Raw genomic sequence first — 16,554 nt, 5'->3', positions numbered from 1 at the left:
TATGCAAACCTTGAAAAAATGTATCTCATCCTGTAAAAACCCTGGAAATATAGCTTTAGAAAATCATGGAAATCATATATATATATATATATATATATCAGCAGTTAAATGACTTGGGGTGGGTGCATAATGTGCCATTGACACTACTCTTGTTTATAATTTATTTTCAGAACTGAATGAAGTTTGGCTAAACTCTATACACTCCTGTGCAACAGCATCAGAAGTCAGCATCCCCCCTGTGATTTTGGTGGGAACACATGTGGATAAAATTTCACAGGTACAAATTATGGTTATGGACATTAATGTCAGATGTGTTAGATTTTTCCTCCTCTGCCTGTTTAGCTCTATTGGTCATAGACCAGAAGATCAACTGGTATGGCCTGTTGTCAAAAGTTCGTCTGTCCATTAGCATACAGTTGTTATCATGACTCATTTAAACTGCTTGGAGGATTGCTATAAAATTTTACACATGCATTTATCTCATGGTCTGGTTGATCCTAAATGGAAATGATGCCTGTTGGACATACAGCATGGCCGTTTGAAAATCTAGCTATTACTATTTCTACTGAATGGATGTTAATATCATAATGGGCTTTTCAATAATCAGTTTCTTATCATGTTGGTAAAAAATTAAAAATAGTGCCGATCTTATGGCCATTATGGCAGCAATAGCAATCAGCTTGAAAATTGCTGTCACCATTCTAAATGGAAAGTCATGATCAACATGGAATATTAATGAAAAATGGCACTTAATGGAAATGATGCCAGTCTGAAAGTCAGTATTGCTGCCATGGTGGCCATCTGCAAGATCTTGCTTTCACTATTCGTTCAGAATGGATAGTATCCAGACATAAGGTTTTCATTTTAAGATTTATTATCGTGTCTAGTCGATCTCATGTAAAACTGGTGCCCATCTGATATCCACTGTGACTGTTTTGGGAGCTATCTTTAAAATCTTGTTCTCTCTACTCCCCTTGAAAAGTAGTAGCTTGTTGTTGTTGTTGTAGGGTTTAATGCCATTTTTCAACACAACATAGGCTATACATGGATGCCAGTATAAATGGTTGAGGAAGAACCTGGGAAGACCCTGGAAAGAACCACTGACCCACGAGAAGCTGCTAGCAAGCCTTCTCACATACCCACATTTGCAGAACCTGAGACTCGAGCATATGCAGACAAAGGTGAGATGGCAGTGATCCATAACACTGAGCACTTCAGGCCACTTGGTGCCCCCACTTTGAAACGAAGGTCATATTGACATGGGGTTGTTTATATTTCTTTTTAGCGCACATGTATCCAATCTGACTCAAATGTTGTTACAAATCTGTTTAATTGGGAAGTCTTTTCAGTATGGGGTTTTCACTAGAAGACTTGGTGTATACACCTCTCCCTCGATAACTCACGCACAACGGGGTCCAAAAACATAGACCGCACTAGAAGCAAGGGTGCAAGTTACTGAGAGACCTCCCAGAATTCAGCTAGACAAAGACATCTGGAGAACCATGGGGTTGAGGGGGGAACTGGACTGTTTGCTGTTTGAATTCTCATTTTAAAATCTTGTCGAGAATAATTGTCGATAAATCGCTTTTTTCTGATGTTCTTTGTTATTCTTTATAAATCACATTTATTTTCAAAATGTCCAACATCTTAAAGATTGATAACATTTCCAACTGGTTTCAACAACCAACATGGTATGTGAAAACATTCATGAGTTACGTCATGACTTTTTGATTTTATTTTTAGTCTGGTTCACGGAGTGGTTTATGATACCTTTTTTGAAACAAGTAGTTTTCGAAGCCAGGAACCAGACTAATTGGTGAATCAGTTAATACACTAATAAAAAAAATCCTTTTTTTTATAAAATAAATGCAATATTTTGTGAGACAACTGTCGAGGTTGAAACTGAACTTTTTAATTGTTCAGTTAGTTTAATATTGATGCTGTGAATTTATTACAAGTAACAGCGAAACTTCTTATCATCCTTTTGCATATCTCTTTGTGTGAGTTCAGGAATTCTCTGAAGCTTGTTTTCTCCACAATGGTCCATATCATTAAAACAATGCACTTTTTTACTAAGTACTCATTTCGCTTGGTTGCCTTGCTATCTTTGATCACAGTTATAATTGAGTAGGTTAATGTAAGGTAGTTTAATTAGATTATGTACACAATAACTTTTATAACAGTGTTCAAATGATCAACTGAATTAAGTTTCTTGTCATACGACCGAAGGCGCTGGTTCTTAAGCATGTAGGATTTGTATGCCTTTTAAATTTGTTGTTTATTCCACATCCTTTATTAGATTCCAAAGACGTAATCAAATGATAATAGAAAAGGAGGGCAGCTTTTTATTTATTGCAAAAATGCAACAAATGTTTTCGCTATTCTGATATAAAAACACGGTTGGCACTTAACTAGGTTCTCATAGAAATGCTTAGATTGAAACATTTTATATTTAATTACAGCAGGACACATTTAATTTATGATGAACTAGAACACAAATTTCAATTGATGCAAACAATTATTTAATTTGCATTTATTTATCAAAGGACTGTCTCCACTAGGCATAAGTGACATTTTCATTCATAAAAATTTCCTTGAGTATCGATAATTACAGTGTAGAAAGAATGTCATTTAGAAAAAAGTGTGACAAATTGTGTGACTTCTTTTTAAAGCTGATATTTCATATTGTTGATGAAAATTTCCAGGTCCTCTCTACCATATTCAATGATAAAACGAGCAATATATCAGTTTCCATTACCAATTTTGATCATGATTTTGTTCAAGTTCAACAAATAGGAATAGATGTTTTGGTATTTTCTGGTTTAAAAAATGGGATGTACGCCTGATCCCATGCTATAAGCGGGTTCCGGAGTTAACAGGGTGTGAGTTATCAAGGGATTGGAGTAGTTGGACATAAATAAAAAAGATATTGATCTGAAGTCCAATATGGCCATAACTGTGACCATCTTGAAAATAGTATCACTACTCCTTCTGTGTGTACGGTCACATACACATTGAGTTATCAGAAAAAGACTTGCATCCAATAGGGCCTAAGTGAAAATGGTTTTCTTCACAATGCTTATTTTAGAGTTATCTTATAAGAAAGAATGAATAAAGTGACTATATTGAAAATATATCTTTCCAGTATTTTTACAAGGGCCATTTTAAAATTCACTGATTTTGGGTTCTGTTGAACCATGACACATTTAAATTATATTTTGCTGCTGAGATAGAACTTGCCAATACATTGTAATTATGTTTGGCACATTAAAGGTTCAGCCAGGACCAGTTTAAAGGCAACATGCAGAATGTATTAAACGTTGCTACCTGAATTGTACAGGTTGCACATAACGCATTTTAAAAAAAAAAAGATATTTTGGGGAAGCCCTACATCCAACCAATGAAAATCATTCTTATGTAACGATAAAAAAATGTCAGTTAAACTAGTATTGATTGCTTCCATTGATTGTATCCATAAAAGATGCTGCTGGTTTCAGTCTTAATTGAAAAATTTCAGCATGCATTACATGTATCTAAATATACTATGTGCCTGTAAGGTACTCAGACAAAATAACTGCTGCCGTTTCAAGTTATAGACTTAAATTTATTTGCCTGCTTTGCTATAGTCGCGTGTCTGTAAGAACAAATTAATGACTAGACAACACGGACAGTATATATCTGTACTCCTGTGTGTGTGTGTGTGTGTATATATATATATATATATATATATATATATATAATACTATCATACAGGTTAGAGAGTTTTTAATTTGTACTCTATGGAGATATGAACCCACGTCTATGGGTAAACAGCACCCATCACCTTGCCTGCACACATAAGCCCATATTCCTTCACGACGAAGCACACATCACCAAAAAAATGATGTTACTCAGTCAGTGTTATATGCACTCGTGTGTAGCAGACACATTCTCATGATGGCTTAGTAATTGATTCTCATGTATCTACACAGTCATTCCAGATTCCTATGAAAGAAATAAAAGTATATAGAATTATTTATTGAAAATTATAAATATACACAAGATTAACGGAAAGTGCTATCTCTGGATTCTATAGAAGAGTGCTTCATAATAGCAGGCAGAATTAATATCTTAATACAAATAACACTATCATACAGGTTAGAGAATTTTTAATTCGTACTCTACTGAGATTCAAACCCAGGTCCACAGAGTACAAATTTCTATGTAAGTTGATATTCCATTTTTATCAGACCCATATATATCTTTGATTAATGTTACACCTTACAGTTTATCTTCACCCACTATCCTCTCACCAGATTGGAAAATTAGAGACTTTTGTTATTCTGATACAAGTGTACATATATGGGGAATAACACTAATTTGGCAATACTTACCAGCTAATGATGAGACATTCATGACTTCAACCTTATTCATGTCTTCAGTTTCAACCCAAGTAAGAGAAGGGTTATATTCCAGATGTTGGAATAGGCCAAGGCATCAGGCTAGGATTGTGTTACTTTATATTTCAAGGCCTGTAATTACTAATTGGTGAAGGGAATGATGTTTTTCGACTGGGACTAGGACCGTGGAAAGATATAATGCAATGCAATGATGTCAGGTATGCGTTAACTTATTACATAGTTAAAGTTAGATCCACCCCACTGGTCAAATAAGCAACAAAAGCAAACTTCAGTTTGTTCAGTTTGGTCTTTGCAAAGCATTGTAGGATCAGCAGATTTTCTGTGTTAACATAGAGGCAGATGCTGGTTCATGCCGATGTGCTAAAATTAATGCATAACAAAACCACTATTTTGAGATGATGAAGCCCTATTTGTAGGAGTAGTAAACAGTAAATCCCAGTGTGAAATACAAAAGAGCTCTGATAAAATTCTACCGCTCCGGTGGCCTAGTGGTTAGAGCATCTGCCTCGGATACAGGAGGTCATGGGTTCGATCCCCGACCGAGTCATACCAAAGACTTACAAAAAAGGTACTAACAGCTGCCTCGCATGGCGCTCAGCATTAAGAGGTTAGTGTTAGGACTGGTCGGCCCGGTGTCAAGATAATGTGACTGGGTGGGACATCATGCTACATGTCTTTGGCATGATGCCCCAGTGCTAGACATCACTATAAACTGCCACATTGCAGACATCGTAGCGATATGACTGAAAAATTGTTAAAGCTATGTTGAAAATCAAAATCACATCACATCACATAACTGATAGAATTCTTGGACAAAGACATTCACTGGAATTTATTCTGAATTCAAAACTGGAATAATATTTTCTGTGATTCAACAAGAGACTTTTGACACATCTGCACTTCATAGGTTATTACAGACATCATCTCCTTCAATTTCGGATCTCTTCGGGACTTGAACTGAGTTTTATTCAGGACTTTTTATTACTTGTGACTATAATTCTTGGATTATTTTTGGATTTAATCTGCAGTACCATAATGTCATTCTTCCCATTTTTTCACTTTGTATTCTAGAGTAATAAATTATTTGTTAAATTTTACAAAGCTTGTTGTCTTCAATCTTTTCTGTTACTTATTTTAAGAGCATAGACTTGTAACATTATGCACACTATATTTGTGTTAGGGTGTGAGGTCAGAGTCTATTGACTGCAAAAAGTTGGAATTTGCTGCCACTGCCCAGTAGCCAGATGGGGTAGCCACTTAACCATTGGGCCAAGCAAACTTAAACAATGTTACATCAAGTCACACCTGCATGAAGTCAAAAATATGACATGCCAGTCACAGTCTGTAACAGAAACAAAGGATGCATAATTTTCAATATATCTATTGAGTGAACAACTTGGAGAATGTCAGCTTTACCAAGAATGTGGCATTTTGAAACAATATTTTGATATCTTTAATGTCTTACATCACTACTGCATTTACATATGATGTCTGGCTATGTCCAGATTGATTCAATAGTGACAAATTTTGGGTAATTGTTCTTGGAATAAATATGATGAGAATCGTGTCCTTTTAGGTTTCAACAAACAGTATGTAACATTCATTTAATATTTTTGAATTCATGTATAACAACATTAGAAAGGGTTTATTGTTGATATAATGTAACTATTGCGATCTCTTATGTCATGGGCATGAAGGTTGCGAGGTTTGTGTAGTCATGTTTTGAAAGGGACAGTGACATTTATTTCTGCGTGATGCAACTGTAAAGAGCAAGGGATAAAGTAGAGGAAAACATATTGCATTTAACAGTTAGTCCAGACAAACAGACAAAGAGGTTGATATTAGATCTTCATATTTAAAGACAGGTCACTCCATTCTCCAACATTTCGTCCTTATCATAATTTTGCATAGTTACATATATTTGATTACTATCAAAGTAGCAGAACCAAACAGCCACTCTGCAGGGGTTACAGAAGAGTTTGTCTTGGGTCGTTTCACTGTATACAAAAGATATAGCCAGTCTTCAGGATTTACAGATGTATCAATCAGGGAAGTTTTACCATATACAAATTTAAAACTATTTTAATTAGCTTACAGTAATCTAACTTGAGGTTCATAAAATGACTGGGTAGATGATACAGGAAGTAAAAGAAAAAAAAAAGAACTTTAAAGATATGTATTAAAATCATTGAATAAAATGTTCCTACTATCACAAAGACCTGATGGCTTAATATAAATTATATGTTGGATAGAATCATAGGAGTATGTTATTTAATAATGTTTTGTATTGAAGAGAAATTTTAAAGTAGATTATGACAAAAATATAATTTATGGTACAGATCATGTTATCAACTGTATTACTAAAACTAATATCAGTTCATTGTGCCAATGATTGAAAATACAGAAATTCGGATGAATGAACATGGAAGCTTTATAAATATTGCTTTTATTCATAAACTATGTGATTTTGCCATTTCACACTTTGTGCCAATTTACTCCCTATAATTCCAGAGCAACCAGGCTGAGGTACATGCGATCTGTGAGAGATACTTCAAAGCCATCCGCATTTATCTTGGTGACAAACCGACCAGGTTTCACTTGGTTGATGAGGACTTTGCCATTGACAACACTGTTGCAGACAGCAAATTGGAGAATTTGAAGAGGAAAATTGTAGAGGTGGCATCACAACAGCCATACTGGGGTGAGAAAATACCTGCAAGGTGGATTCCTCTGGAACAGGAGTTGATGAAGCTGAGAGCAGCTGGAGTGAAGGTACACATTTTACATACATGATTTAAAACATTATTTGAAAATACTTTGTTTTGTGTTAGAGGAATAATTCATATTCAGTCATCTGTGATAGATTTACAAGGGTAAAGAAGCCCACTCTTTATTCAAAACAACTTTTCATGGGTTTTTAATATAAAGAGATTTATCAACAGTTTTTACATACTTCATGTGTGAAATAGAGAGACTTATTGGCAAAACAATTTTAATATTTTTCATTCATATATTTTCACATGTGAAAAATATATCCTTATATTTTCACATCTGAAAATGTAACATACCTGATCATGCCATGCAACAATTGATTGTGTGCCTACAAAAGTTTTACTTGCAGGAAGACTAGTAGTCATTAAGCTAGACGAACTAAATAGAACATGTCATGCATTTCAGGCATGGAAATTAATATTCTAGAAAGAAATTTGATGAGACACCCTTCCAGTCTCTGAAGTTATGCCCCATTACTTCCTTTGACATCAACGATAAAACCACTGTGAGAATTTGCTGAATAGGACTTGCATTTATTTCAGACCGAGTCAGATAGTTTACAAAAAGACAAAAGTGTAATTTACTGTGTCAGATTAAGACAACTTAATCCTGCTACTTTTTTATGTCACATTGTATGATGAAAGTGAAGTGAGTTTGCAAATTTACTAAAAAGGATAAACTTTCACTAGTGGCTTTGCCATTTGTCAAATTATCACTTTGAAATATATCGTTATTAAAGTAGGAAACGAAAATAGGTTATATCATCTATTCAGGTCCATAGTGATCCTTCAGAACCATCAGAACTCTTTAATTCCATGAAAACTAGAAAAAGGCTTAAATTTTAATATTATTCTAGAATTCTTTCAGGAACCCCATGCAACTGAAAACTAATGCAAAAAGTGATTCGAAGTAGTAGATGCTGTATTTGTTTTTTCGTGTTCCACATCCCAAAGCCAACTTGGATTCTCAACAGGCTATCAACATAACAATCTCTGTGAACTTGACAACGACCATTAAGTCATCCTATTAGTTCATGACATAGCTTGGTTTGAAGTTATTTGTACTTTGCAAAATGTTTCAAAGCATACAAGTTATTCCTTTAAAAGTCTTTGCTAGCATGTTCCCAGATAGTAACATTGCTAAAAACATTTTGTCTGGAAAAGCGTCGTATCTCATCTTGAAGCATCTGACATGACACATGACCATAAACCCTTTTCTTCCAAAATGTAGGTTTTGCAGGGTTTCAATAAAGTCATTCCAGATTAGTATATGTTCAGCTCAGGTTTTAAAATTGGTTTTATGCACATTGTGTTTTGTAAAGTTTTCCTTCATACAATGGTTATTTTCCTCAACATGTCTAGCTTGTGGTCTTTCTTACAATTATATCATTATGACTTAATTTTAATGATTCACTGATTTACACAATGATTTTGAAATGTATCAACAGTACCTATGGTAGCCATACAGAGAGAGAGAGAGAGAGAGAGAGTATTTAATATGATGAAAATTGACAGCTTAAATTGCAGTTATCATGAGGCACAAATGCATGTTGAGTTGGTATCATGTGAGCATCACTGAAAGCAAATTTCAAGTCAGTGACAATGTAGAGTGTTTTTTTTTTTCTAGCTGGGAATGCTTGTTTTTCCACATGCATGTAATATGTGAGAAATCTGAAAATGATTCTACATCATAATCATATGTAACTGACTTATATTTAAAATATGCATATACGATGATGCATTTGTACAGCTTCCATGTAACTGAATTGTGTTACATTAAATTTATGTATTGGTAATACTATATATTTGAGTTACTGTTCAGTTAATTGTAAAAGAAAATAATGTTATATGAGTGTAGATCTTGCGATATCATTCACATACAAATATGAAGATCATGACAGAAACATATATTTCTACAACGAAAACAGCATCAAATTAATGTAGAATACGATCCTATACATGATTGTCTTTCTTTGTGTCTGCAGGTGATTCCTCTAAGCTTACTGACAGAATTGAACCAGACAGGTGGTATTCCAATATCCATAGATGAGCTGGATTTATTTCTTAGGTTCCAGCATGATATTGGGACAGTCCTTTATTTCAGGTGAGAATGGAATTGTTTTCCTCTCTGAAGAAATAAAAGTATTATTTTCGTATTAAAGGGAGATAACTGTGTGAGAATGGAGATGATAGTGATTTAGCTTTATGCAGACAAGACATATCAATTTCTACTATGAGTGAAAGGCTGGATGCATGTAATTATTTATGTCTCTGACAATTCAGGACTGGTCTGTTTTATTCTTCCTTGTTTTCATTTAGGAAGAACTTAATTTTGGTGCATGTTTGACATTTATCAAAATTCCATGAAAAATTAATCAGTCAGATTGCTTTTGGGGGATGTGTTTTAGATCAGTTCCTTGGAAAGGTAATCGGTCTCACTATTTTTGGTCATGAGCATGCCAATTGCCTCTGACATTCTGGCAATGTCTTTTTGTCACCGAATATAAATAGAGCTTCTTTGACATGAAAGCTTGGTGATTTCAAGCTATTACATAAATTTCATTGATACATGACATCAGAGTTTACATTTGCATCTAGGTTTTCTGTAAATAATGTTTTGATTCAGTTTTCCAAAGATGTAGCTGTTTATTCTGGCTGATTCTATTGTCTGAGCATCTTAGACTTTTTCTTAAATACTTCAACAAATTATTCCAGTTGGTTCAGATTTTAAAGAAGCTCTCCAATAAACATTTTTATAAGGATTCCCTGTTAATACACTGCAGACTATTAAATACAAAACGTCACTTACACATTTAGTATTATGGGACACTGCATCCTATTAAATACAAAATAGTATGTAAACATTGACATCATATGTCTTATTGGAACACTGCAGACTATTAAATACAACACAGCACTTACACATTGACATGAAATATATTAGTGGAACACTGCATACTATTAAATACAAAGCCAAGTCTGCACTGACATAAAATGTATTAGTGGAACACTGCAGACTATTAAATACAACAGTTCACTTTCTATATCGGCTTGAAATCTATTACTGGAAGATTGATATTATTAAATACAATAACACGTCTAAATTGTGATGAAATGTATTACTGGAATACTTTGCAAGTTATTGACATGTGAAAATAGGAATATTCCCAATGCAGCCTATTTTGCAGATTCAGCACACACTTGGACCTAATGTTGCTTGAGTATGAGACACACATATCTTGCACTTGCTTACATCAGAAAGGGACCGTTCAGTGGCCTTGTGGTTATAGCATCCACCTCAGATGCAGGAGGTCATGGGTTCGATCCCTGGCCAACTCATACCAGAGACTTACAAAAATAGTACTAACAGCTGCCTTGCTTGGTATTTAGCATTAAGATCCTAGTGTTAGGACTGGTCAGCTTGGTGTCAGGATAATGTGACTGGGTGGAACATCATGCTACATGTCTGCAGCATGATGCCCCAGTGCTAGACATCAGTGTAAACTGTCACAGTGCAGACATTGTAACGATATGACTAAAAACTTGTTAAAGCTACATTAAAAATCCAAATCACACACACACACCAAAATTGGTGAACATTGACCACAGTGCATGCCGTGTCATTGGACTACTGTTTTTCAGCTTAAATATTTTGATAAATATGCTACTAGAGGAAATCATGGAACAAAATGTTGTTTATATAAAATGCATTCTATCAATGTGATTTATGAATTCTCACTCTTAACAATTTGTTTATTTGCATTGTAAATAATTATTTCTTTGTTGCTCATCTTGCATGAAAAGCTCTTTATTATCTGCTCTAAAGGTTAATTTTCCTGAGGATTTTGAGTATTTCTGACTTTATCAGTTTCCTGCCTTTAATTTAGCTCTGTAAAGTTGGGATTTATTTGCATACATACAGATACACCTATACATACTTATGTTGGACTGTATTGTAAATATTTGCTTGGAATATGCAGTTGACCTTTATTATTATGTGATACAAAGCATCAAGATCACTCTCTCCTAAGGTCAGATTGATGAGTTGCTAGTGATTTAGTTATGATGAAAATATATAAATCAGCAACAGAAACAGTAGTAGATACATTTTAGAACCAGGTGCTGTATATAGATTATTTTGTTACATAATCTTTACCTTCCATCTGCAGCATGGATGTACTGAGGAATAAGATTATATTGGACCCAAAGTGGTTGATTGATGCCCTTAAATCTCTCATCACTGCTGATGACATGTTCATCCTGAGAAACAACAAAGCTGTCTCAGACAAGTGGATTGAATTTAAGATGAAGGGAAAGCTTTCTCAGGAATTAATTGGTTTGTAAATTTCTTATTTTGTTTAAACTATTTTGTAAAATATTACATTCACTCTAAGCCTATTCTAAACTGATTGTGACAGATGTATTTTATTTAACATTAACTGTGTAGAAATTTACTATTTACAAAAACTTAGCATTTTAACATTTATCCATCCATTATAGTACCCAATCATATTAACATTAAAAATTACTTTTGCTTTCACCAGAATTAAGCCCTCCCATTTGACTTGAAAACAATGCTATTACCTCATATAAACAAAAGGAAGTAACTCTTGCATATTACTTCCTCTTACCCAACTAGGCTCTGTTCCTTATATTATGTATCATTAGTATTAACTCCAAAAGTCTTTTTGGGGCACAGTAAGTCAAACAATCATCGCATATAATGCAGAATTCATTTTTTGTATTTTTGTCGATAGAATCCGATATTTTGTGCAAATAAATTTGTTACTATTTCATTTGAAATTTCTTTATATCAATAGCATCATAATACCAGCTATGCACCACAATCGAGCTGTTCTTGTTCATACCTTTGACTATTCGCACACATTATCTCATTATTATGATACACTTATAAGATATTGTCAGTATGTATTTAATTACCCTTTTGTTCTTGCTAAGTTCATTGATACCTATTTTCACTTTCCATTAGTCGACTATCGTTTATGTATGACCTCTCATGGACACATACAATCAGCACATTGTATTTACGCCTGATATGTTTTGCTCATAATATTCTGGCATGGTCTAGGACAAAATGGATTCTATATGCAAAGAAATGCAGGTGTTTCAGAAACTTTTTTGGTGACAGTAGACATTATGAATCGTGACTTGCCTGCACTAAATAGACAGAAGACATGGTCAAGTTTTCTAATGGGCAAGAAAATAGGGTCAGTCCAAAAGTAGTGAACAAGACATGTAAAGTGTACACCTTTCCTTTGGCTCTTTATCAGTTTTATTGAAGAAGCAGGAATGACTCCCACTCCAAATGTTAAACTGCATGATACAGAAGACACATTGCTGGTAACACCGATAGAGATCCAGAATAAAGGGTGTTGAATATGATTCATAAAGCTTTGTCAAAAAGAACATCGACAAGCCAATACAACAAAGTTGCATTATGCAAATCTAGGCTACCCATTTGTTACAAGTCCACCAATGCCCCCATGCATAATATATTCAATGCAGCCAGTTAATAAGGTTGAAGATGACATATGTACATCCTTCAGAGCTTTTCACCAGTCTTTGAGTTATGGCTGGTAGCCATTTTGTTGAAGCACGGGCCACCTTTTCGCTTTATTGGTACAGGTTGCACAATTGCACAGTAACACCTATTGTATGGAAGTGCCTAGCCTTGTCAAAGATTCACTGCATCAATATGTAACCCACTCAATGGTACAATGTTTCCAGGTAGGTTTTTAACTACTTTAAAATTTGTGTATTATTTAGTTTATATTCTCTCTCTGGATCTGGCCTCTCACATGGCGTACCAGTTGGTAGAGAAGACCAAGTACAATCATGATTGGGATGCGGTCAGTCACATCTCCAACGTCATAAATAGGGTGGCACATCACACTAATTCTAAAGTCCTATCACTTGTTTTTTTCTGATACTAGATAAATGTACTCTTGCTGGTAGGTGAGCATGCAGAACAAAAACATAATAAATACATAATAAATATCAAAAGAAAAATCGACTAAAAACATCCAAACCGCTGTCATACACAGACAGTGAACCAAGTAGTTTGGAATCATGTTCGTGATTCATTATGATTCAGTCAAAATATGCATATAGGGTGCTTGTTGTACTAGCTTCATTTATAGTCGAAAAGACTGTACTTAGGTTAGTCAGCACACAGAAAATAGTGAAAAAGTGAAATCAGGTTTGCTTGTAGAGTGTGAGCAAAGAGTACATACTGAAAATATGAAAATATCCAGGAAATTGAGACTTTCCATGATCTTCCAGTAGTATCTTTTGCACACACTTCACTGAACTCATCTAACTCATCCAAGGATGTGATTCTTCATTGTAAACTGGATTGAGTCAATGACACGGAAATAAGTGAAGGCCTGAAGAACCAATGTGTCACTATCATTTGCCCAAACCCTATGAAATTTGTCAGAAATTTGCTGGACACTGACTCCATCTTACTCACCTGGAAACGTGAGAATATTTAAATGGTGAAATATGCTCAAATATCCATTTTCCAGAGGCTAGAAAGATGGTAGAATGTATAACTCCCAGTGTCATGGCACGTTTTCCTCAACTGTTGCAGAGACAAGTCTAAAGATAACAAAGGGTGCACACACTCAGAGAAGTCTACCAGATGAAACCGAATCTTCAAGTATTTATCATCATGGGCTTGAGAAAAAAACACAATCTCTGCACAGGCAGCATTCATTGATGCCCCAATGCCCAAATTACCAAATAAGAAAAAGAAATGGAACCCTAACAGGCAGCACAAGGGGTCTGATGACCTTATAAACCTGCATAATATTTTTGCAACTTTCAGGACATGGATGCAGAATAAAAACGCAACCTGCTCTCAAGTTGACTTAAAATTACCCCTTTTCGAAACACCTTTGCAGAAAATGCTGACCGAGCCTCAGGAGGAGCTTTCTTTGTTGTGAACAACATTGCTTATCTTAATGTCCTTCCTTTGACTATACATTTACAAACCATTATTTTAGGTGATACTCGTTATGGAGTGATGAAATTTTATTCCACCTATATACCACCAGGTACCAAGTTACAACCAAGTGAATTTGACCACCTCATTCAATAGCTGCCTATGCCATTTTGTTCTACTTGGGATTTCAATACAAGCATATGAGAATTTGTTTCCCATCTCTTCATTTTGATTATAATTTGAAGGTCAATGTTGACCTTCACAGCTGTGATCACTTCCCAGTCTGTCTAAATAACATTAGCTCTACCATCAATGCACCAATTCCATGGTGGAAATTAATGACGGCAAACATGTCGGGGGTGTGCAAAACATGTCATAACTAGATTGAAAAAATATAGCTTATTAATTGTTCATCCTGTTCAGCATTTTACATCTTTTACCTGATATTGCAACCGAATCCATTCCTAAGTCTGTATCTAACGTTAAAAGAAGCCAGAAGTAATGGTTCACTATTGACTAAAGAAACCATTAGATGGTGCCAAGAAGCATTGAGAAAATTTTATACTCATCAGATGCCCGAAAATTTATGTAGGTACTTAATATTCATGGCATATGCCACACAGTTAAAACTGTAAAAGAGCATCAGAAAAAATCTATCTTCTGCTTTAATGTCTTGTTCCTCTAAAATAAAGTATGGGACATAATCCATAAAATAAATGGTAGAGGAAACAAAATAAATCTTTCTAACATATAAGTTTTAACAATACAGTATTCAACTGCAATCATGACATAGAAGCTGTACTTGCAGATAACTTTTCTAACTTTTCATCATACATATTCATCAGGTGTCAAAGTCAGGAAGGTCAAAGAGAGAAGAAACATTTAAAATTCACATCAAATAATTCAGACCAATATAATCAACCCTTTTCACTTTTGGAACTTATGGATGCAGTAAAAAAGACCTGTAATACAGCAGCTGGTGCTGAAGAAATACCATTTCTGAAGCACCTTCTGGAACGCTCCCGAATTTCTCCTTTAGAATGTCCAATGATTTGATCACCATTAGTACAGAATAGTGAATGGCTTGCATGAACTGTGTATGAAAGGTCATCCACCCACTTTTATATCAAACATCTTTTCAAATAGGGAATTCATGGTATGGGTGGGACCAACACCTTTTAATATATTCAAGCGAGAGATGAATGTGCCCCTGTTAGTATTTTATCTATTACACAATTTAACATAAAAATTGATTAACATTACTGAGTATTTGGCACCTGGTGTGGATTGCTAGCAATATTTTGATGATTTCCTAATATGTTATCACTTGCATACAATTAGAAGACAATTTCAACAGATTATAAACAAGACTTAGGATAGTGCCACTGTCAAAGGCTTCAAATTCTCAAAATGAAAAACAATATGTGTGCATTTTTGTTAGCCATGAAGACGGTAGGATGATCCTAAACTAATACTAGTCGCAACACCAGTATCAGTAGTTTTAGAAATGTAGTTGTTCAGTATTGTACATGACAGAAAACTCCTCGTCATTCCACACTTTGAGAACTGACAGCTAAATGCTTGAACGTTTTTGTTGAAACCAATGTAATAGCACACTCTGTCTGTGGTGCTGATAGAAAGCTGTTCTTAACCTGAATAGAACCGTTTTTACATCAAGCTGGATTATGGTTGTATTGTTTATGGTTCACCCATAAAATGATACTTCAAAATCCTCGATTAAAATTCTCAAAATGAAAATCAATATGTGCGCATTTCTGTCAGCTATGAAAATGGTAGGATGATCCTAAACTAATACTGGTCACAACACCTGTATCAGTAGCTGTAAAAATATAGTTGTTCAGCATTGTCCTTGATAGAAAAATCATCATCATTCCACACTTTGAGAACTGACAGATAATTGCTTGAACGTTTTTGTCCAACCCAAAGTAATAGCACACTCTATCTGTGGTGCTGATAGAAAGGCTGTTGTTAACCTGGATAGAACCATTTTTAGATCAAGCTGGATTATGGTTGTATTGTTTACAGTTCACCCAGAAAATGATACTTCAAGATCCTCGATTCAATTTACAATCAAGTAATATGACTTGCTCAGTGACACATTCATTTTAAGGTATGCCAGACATTTAAACTCAGCTTTTGCACATGTTTTCCAACCCAAATGCAAAACATTTTATGAAAGAAAATAAACCAAATGTCCTACCTATCTTTGGCAATAGAATATCTTCTGTCTTAACAGCACAAAATTTGACCTTTCAAAAATCCAGAAGTTGTTTCTTTCTGTAACACCTCCCTGCCTTCCATTACACGTCATGAATGGGAAAAGTCAGATTCCTTCAATTGTCATAAATCTCATAAGGAACTTCTCTGTAAATTTAAGAACTTCTCAAGAAATTTC

At 34.7% G+C, this 16,554-nt stretch overlaps 1 protein-coding gene across 5 annotated transcripts in view; it reads left to right on the top strand.

Moving 5' to 3' along the window:
- Window positions 1-16,554, top strand: part of LOC149774801 (uncharacterized) — a 119,252-nt gene that overhangs the window by 39,682 nt on the left and 63,016 nt on the right. For all 5 annotated transcript variants that reach the window (XM_089944907.1, XM_089944904.1, XM_089944905.1 and 2 more), the window contains 4 exons: window positions 171-277; window positions 6,912-7,172; window positions 9,157-9,275; window positions 11,341-11,507. In XM_089944907.1, coding sequence (XP_089801033.1) covers window positions 171-277; window positions 6,912-7,172; window positions 9,157-9,275; window positions 11,341-11,507 — 654 coding nt within the window. The remainder of the gene's footprint in view (window positions 1-170; window positions 278-6,911; window positions 7,173-9,156; window positions 9,276-11,340; window positions 11,508-16,554) is intronic.

This window comes from Sinohyriopsis cumingii, unplaced genomic scaffold, assembly GCF_028554795.1.
Source record: "Sinohyriopsis cumingii isolate HCF-2022 unplaced genomic scaffold, ASM2855479v2 utg000160l, whole genome shotgun sequence".
In the NCBI taxonomy this organism is placed as follows: Eukaryota; Metazoa; Mollusca; class Bivalvia; order Unionida; family Unionidae; genus Sinohyriopsis; species Sinohyriopsis cumingii.
This window is presented reverse-complemented; position numbering and strand designations above follow the sequence as displayed.